This window comes from Lepidochelys kempii, chromosome 10 (genome assembly GCF_965140265.1).
Source record: "Lepidochelys kempii isolate rLepKem1 chromosome 10, rLepKem1.hap2, whole genome shotgun sequence".
Taxonomy (NCBI): Eukaryota; Metazoa; Chordata; order Testudines; family Cheloniidae; genus Lepidochelys; species Lepidochelys kempii.
Window position 1 is genome coordinate 31,892,294 of NC_133265.1, and position 6,647 is coordinate 31,898,940.

The 6,647-nt window shown below is 49.7% G+C and overlaps 1 protein-coding gene across 10 annotated transcripts in view; it reads right to left on the reverse strand.

Annotated features, from left to right (window-relative positions):
* NPRL3 (NPR3 like, GATOR1 complex subunit) overlaps window positions 1-2,322 on the reverse strand; it is a 102,588-nt gene extending 100,266 nt beyond the window's left edge. For 3 of the 10 annotated variants that reach the window (XM_073362667.1, XM_073362668.1, XM_073362665.1), the window contains exon 1: window positions 1,953-2,321. In XM_073362667.1, the coding sequence (XP_073218768.1) occupies window positions 1,953-2,070 (118 nt within the window). In that variant the 5' untranslated portion in view covers window positions 2,071-2,321. Of the gene's footprint in view, window positions 1-1,952 lie in introns of all 10 variants that reach the window. The other 7 variants (XM_073362666.1, XM_073362671.1, XM_073362670.1 and 4 more) reach the window with 5 other exon arrangements.
* Window positions 2,323-6,647: the final 4,325 nt, after the last annotated feature.

Consider the following 6,647-nt stretch of genomic DNA (forward strand, 5'->3'; position numbering starts at 1 on the left):
GAAGACATAGTGGAGTCCTCTAGAGAGAAAAGTATAACCCAAATCTCTCCTATACACACTGCAGAGGCCATCTACTCCAGCTAGCGCTAGTATAAGATGCAGAATCTTCAAAAGACATTAAAAAGCCACACATTTAATGGCTTTTTTATATAGTTTTTTTCCAGCAAGAGTTCAAAAGGACTGAACATCTTGGAAACAAACAGAAGATACACTAAAAGGAAAGGAGTACTTGTGGCACCTTAGAGACTAACCAATTTATTTGAGCATAAGCTTTCGGGAGCTACAGCTCACTTCATCGGATACATTGGGATTGAAGTTCAAATGAGTCCAACCTGGGAAAACTTGCTGGCTTTCTCATGAGCGATTCTTGGCTGTTGTCTTAAAATTACTGCAACCGTTATTACTGGCTTTAGAAAGTATCCACAAAGATAGGACAGATCTACGTAGTGAGGCTGGTGAACTACTTTTGTTATTAAGTTCAGAGAAGACTATTGCCATTCTTTCTCTTGTAAGTCTACTGTTGAAACCACTTGGGTCATTAAACAAGGTAATCCAGGCATCTGCTACAACAGTAGCAGATCTTTGTCCAGCAATAGAAACTACCTTTGGATTAATCAGAGAGATGTCCATTGAAAATGTACTAGAAGAAGCAAAAACTTCAGTCCAGAAGTTAACTAATGAAAGTACTTATATTGACTCCTTAAGTGAAGAGGACAAGAAGTGCTTGTTAAGCCAACTGAAAAAGTACACGGACTTGATTCTTACAAATATACAATAGCAATTTCTGGATTCTCAGCCTCCACGTAGCTTTTACAGATGCCTGTCTTATAAAAGACCTACAGTTGAGTGGAGTAAGGCACTACCAGCAATAAGGCTACTATGTGATCAAGACAGAATAGAGAATTTTGAACCTTGAGTGGAATATCATACGACCAACGAATGAAGATTTAACTTCAACTTCTTTATCATCGCTAGTGGTTCAACCCAATATTTGTGCTATGTTTCCTGGGATGAAAGAAGTAGAAATTCATCTCTTGCTATTCCCAGTCACAACAGCTACAGTTGAGCGTTCTTTTCCCACACTGAATAGAATTTTGTGTTCTGAAAGAAGTCGCCTTCTGCCTGATCATGAGCATATCATGAAGGACTGGAAGTAACAGACACACACACACACACACAAGAAGACACCAAAGAGTGCAAAATTACAACAAGAAACCAAGACGGATGTAGATGCAGTGCTTCAGAGTAGGCTTGAGTAGCCAACTTCAATTTCTGTGATGATTTTAAAACAGGAGTTAAACCTAATAAAATAGTTGTGGAACATTTTTCAGTTTTTATTATGGTGCCATACAGCCCACCTTTGCCTTCCCAGTCTCAATGCTCGTTGGCCCTCACCCCAATATTCCAACACCGCCCCCCCACCCCCCAATTTCAATTCCTGGGGGAAAACACTGCCCCCAGCTCTCCTGAACTGAGATCTTCCTCTAAGATAGTCTTCCTTCGGGACCTCACCCCCTGGCTCTCTGAGTTTGTCTGCTATTATGAAGGCCATTGTCCTTATTCCGCTGCTCTCCCTCCTTCTTCCCTTAGCCTCAGGAACTCCACCAACGCCTGGCCACTGGCCCCCTCACCACTCCAGCTCAGCGCCCAAGTGGCTCCCTGCCCCTCAGCCTCAGCGCTGCCCGGCTACTCCCCAGGGCCAGTGGGCCGAGCCCAACCCCCGCCTCGCTCTTCAAAGGGGATTCGAGGCAAGCCCTTGTGTGTCTGGGAGGGGTCCAGCTCCCAGCCACGCCGCGGGCACCCGCGGGCCCGGCCCACACAGCGGTGGGGGGGGGGGCGCTCAGGCCGCCCTGCGTGCGACAAGGCCCAGAGGACGAAGCCCCGAGGCCTAGCGGCCCGCTCCAGCCTCGTGCGCCCGGCCGCCCGGCACGTGGCCCCGCGCGGTCACTTACCGGCCTGGGCGGCCGGATGCTCCGGGCCCCGCGTGAAGGGGAAGCGGAAGAGCAGCTTGTTGCCGCGGCTGCCCGAGCTCACCAGGATCACGCTGATGGGGCTGGTACTCTCGCCCATCGCGAGGCAGCCGGCGGCAGCGCCACCCCCACGTCCCTCACAGCTCCCCGAGCTAGCGGCAGCCGCGGGCCATAGAGACGCCTCAGTTCAGCAGCCTAGAAGGGCCTTAAAGAAGCAACGGCTGGCGCACTTCCGGTTCCGCGCATGCGCCGCCAGATAGAGCTGCGGCCGTCTGGAGGCCGCGCTCTGCCGCCGGCCCGGGGTGTAGCGAGACGCGAGCGACGCTTTCCCTAGGGCTGGGCCCGCTCGTGCGAGGCATGAGACTGCCCCCCCCCCCCCCGCGCGCCCGTGCCGCGCCCCGCCCCGGGCTGCTCGGGCCCGCACGAGACCAGGACGCAGGCCCAGCACAGACCCGTGCACAGCAGCCTGGGGCTCCGGGGTACCCCCCGTGGCGCTGTCTCTGCGGCCTGTGCGTATCCTGCCGCTCAGACCCTGCCCGAGCCTGGGGCCTGCCAGCCTCTGCCGCTCCCAGCCCAGTCCGCGGGACCCCGCAGCCGGGCCGCGGGCTCCGGTTCACCCTCTCGCCCCCGCGTTGCTCGAACACCCGTTTGATTCTCCACCACGATTCCGTTCACCGGCCCAGGCCCTGCAGCGTCTCCCACCATCACCCAGCAGTGCCGCAGCGCCAAGCTGGAGGAAAAGACCTTGTAGACTCTACACTGAGCTGGGGGATTAACCACAACCAGCAAATACAAACTTAAACACACCAGCCCTGGTGTATACTAAGTGTTTCACATTGTGCTGATTAATATGTTATAACTGTGATTTTCCAGAGTACACAAACCCATGTGGCCAGCATTTCAGTACATCCCTGAATAATGTCTAGCAGAAGCATCACCTGTTCTTTCTGCATGCCTCAGCTCCCTTCCCCCAGTCCTGTGTCATTGCCTCTTGCTAACAGATCAGCCACCCAAGGGAGAGAATGCCCCCAGATACCCTGCCCTAGCACAAGGCCTGTGACCCTCACAATGGGACTCATTTCATACACTCCAGACTGAAATCCATGGGGGAGAATTTCCTGTATCAAATTGTGACAAGTGTCTGCTGATACTTCCTTTCCTTGGATATAGCATTCATTAGAACTGATCTTATTGCCCGAAGTCCACTGTTACGATCTCTGGCTTTCTGTGCACTGTGGGTCTGACCCTCTGATTTAGCTTTTCTTACCAAATGCAATCCCCGTTGTATTTATACCTTTCTCTAGATCATTAATGAAAACATTATTGCCTGTTGTAGGTCACTTGATACTACTCCTCTTACCCTTAATGTTTATTTTCAGTTGTCTGTTTGCCAAACAATTTCCAGTTCATATTCAGGAATTTTAGTTGGGGTCAGGACAATGTCCATTATCAGGGATTACAATGGAAAAGGGTCTGTATTTTCATCTGGATACCTTGCATAAAAACTCCTTGGTATCAATTTGCTATATACAGCTACTTTAAAAAAGACTAAGAAGGCTTTGAGCAACAAAGTAATAAATACTAAATATGGATTTAACTCTGCAGGATCCCCTTTCAGAGGTTGCATACAAAGAGAAATGGGTGGCCAGGGGGTGGATGGACACACTGCTGAGTGCTTTATCTGCCTTGCCATTCTCTGTGAGGCGGATGATAAAGATTGTAGCAGGAGCAGATGTTGCCCAAGTGAGATATTTGTTGGAGAGTGATTAAAGAGCAGGCGTATTATCTCCAAAGAGCATTATTTGTGTCCCAGAAATGTGTTAACTGTGCTACAATTTCACAGTTTGTCTTCTGTGAAGCAAAATATTAATTTTAAAAAAGATAAGAAATTACAGGTATGCTTGTCATTTACATCTGGGAGAGGCTGTAGTTAAATTCAAGCAAAAAGTCTAATAAGCCTGTTACAGGGTAGCTGATCCATCAGAGGCTCAGGCACCCAACCTACCTGAGGCAGGCTCCTCTAAGGAGAATGGACCAACTCAGCGCCACATGAGTAGTTAACTACCTAGTGGCTGGGTGGCAGTTAATTAGTTAAGGAACATCTAGGCCTAATAAAGGTTTATGAAAGCTCAGTCAGGGGCTCAGATCAGAGAAGAAGCTCCTAAGGAGAGGAAATTTGCAGGGGAGTTGGTTAGAGAGAGCTTACCAGGAAAGGGGACGTAGAAGAGTTGCTGCTGGGGAGAGCAGTTTGTAACCACTTTCGTGCGAGATGGATGAGGTCATATAATTGGGACCGTGGGGTTTTGTTTTCCTGGTACCTCCACTCATGATATCACTGGACCCGCACTGCAGTCGTTACCCCAGATCTGGCCAGGATCTCTGCTTTCAGCTGGGGGTAGTCTGCCGCAGCCTCTTCAGGCAAATCATAGTAGGCCTTCTGGGCCTCCCCACATAGGAATGGAGCGAGGATGCCAGACCACTGTTCTTGGGGCCAAGCCTCCCGCAGGGCTGTCCTCTCACGGGCCAGGAGGTACACCTCTACGTCATCCTTCCACGTCATTTTCTGCAGCCAATTGCTGGCCCGCATGATCTATATCCCATCATGGCCGCGGTTCAGCTCTGTAAGGGCCTTTACCTGATTTACCAGTTCCCGCAACATAGCCCGGTCTTGAGCAGCCTGGTCCATCAGCAGGAGATTAGTCTCTTGCTGTAGCCACTCTGCCTCCAGTTGGGCAGCTGCCTGGACACAGGTAGCCTCCTGCTGGGCAGCCGTGGCTTGTATCAGTGCCCGCACTACCTCCTCCATTGTGGTGAAAAAAATTAAGAGAGACCCTCTCCCCCTTTTTTTTTTCCCAAACACCTTCCTTCTTCCACCGCGCTGTGTACACCAAATCCCTCTTCTGACACCAGTTGTGACAAAGTTCCTCCTCTACCTTGGTGGGTCTTGCTCTTATTGGCAGATTTGCTCACCTTGGAGCTTCATGGCAGCCCTCAGCTTGGCCGTTTTTCTGAATGCACAGTCCAGGTCGACTCCTCCTGTGTCTGACCAGGAGTTGGGAGGTTTGGGGGGAACCCGGGCCCGCCCTCTACTCCGGGTTCCAGCCCAGTGCCCTGTGGAATGCAGCTGTCTAGAGTGCCTCCTGGAACAGCTGTGCGACAGCTACAACTCCCTGGGCTACTTCCCCACGGCCTCCTCCAACACCTTCTTTATTCTCACCATAGGACCTTCCGCATGGTGTCTGATAACGCTTTTACTCCTCAGTCCTCCAACAGTCCACGTTCTCACTCTCAGCTCCTCACACATGCACCACAAACTGAAGTGAGCTCCTTTTTAAACGCAGGTGCCCTGATTAGCCTGCCTTAATTGATTCTAACAGCTTCTTGATTGGCTGCAGGTGTTCTAATCAGCCTGTCTGTCTTAATTGTCTCCAGAAGGTTCCTGATTATTCTGGAACCTTCCCTGTTACCTTACCCAGGGAAGGGACCTACTTAACCTGGGGCTAATATATCTGCCTTCTGTTACTCTACTGTAGCCATCTGGCCTGACCCTGTCACAATATATGTAAAATATATAGAACACATAACAAGGTATTCTTTCTGTTGATACTCGCATGTGCACACACACACACAAACTACTCCTAGTGTTTAAAGATATAAGTCATTAAGTTGGAATCTCGTGGGGAGAAAATATATATATACTGTGCTTTGAAGATCTAGCATGCTAATTGTTATGCATTATCTCTGCAGCTTAGCTTCACTTTTTACTTCCACAGGATCTTTGGCAAAATTGAGTTCTTGGTCCCCACAAAGGGAAATCCCATAATATATACACACACATGTAATCTGAGAGGTGAACAAATGAAGCATTGTCCTTGCTTTTCTGCTGACTGGAGGTCTTGACTCATTGCAGTTCTAGTGGTCAGGAGTTAATTGGAACAGTCATGGTTTGGTGCGTTTTGTTTTAATGAAACTCTGCTTCATACAAATTCCCTGGTAAAAATTCCCACCGTGCAAAGTATGGGGAAAAAAAGCACAAAAAATACAGTGGAGCTACACAGTAGTGAGCTGTGTCCCCAGCCAGCAAGCAAGGCTCCTGGGAAGAGAGGAAGACTCGTTCAGGTGTGAGGATAGTAGCTCGCAATTTGGACTTTGGCGAGCTGGGTTCAGTTCCTTGCTCCACATCAGACTGCTTGAGTCTTTTTGGGCAAGTCACTTAAGTGGGATCCCCAAGGGACTTAAGTGTTGCGACATTGAGCATTACAATGCCTAACTTTTAGGCACCTATAAAATCCAGGAAAAACACCGTCTATGAAGCCAATTTAGGCACCTCCATCCCCTGTACAAAATGAGCAGATAGATAGGCATCTTAGAATGCAAGCCACAAAGTCAGGACGCTAGGTGCAGAGCCATCTAAGCTAGCCAATGGCAGATGCTCACCAGAGGAGTGTGTGCTAAATCCTGCCCCTCTTAGAGCTAGGTGCCTGTCTCTGCTTAGTGAGCTGGTAACAGGAACCTGCTGCCTGGAATCAGGTGGCCTAGGTACCTACGGTGTTTCTAGGGGGAATGAGTTGGGCAGTTGTCTTACTCCATAGAAAATGGCTAGAGGAGGAGATGCTGCCCAACTTATAACTTTTAGCCCTGTGGTTAGAACCTTGAACTCACAATAAGTTGGGGAGG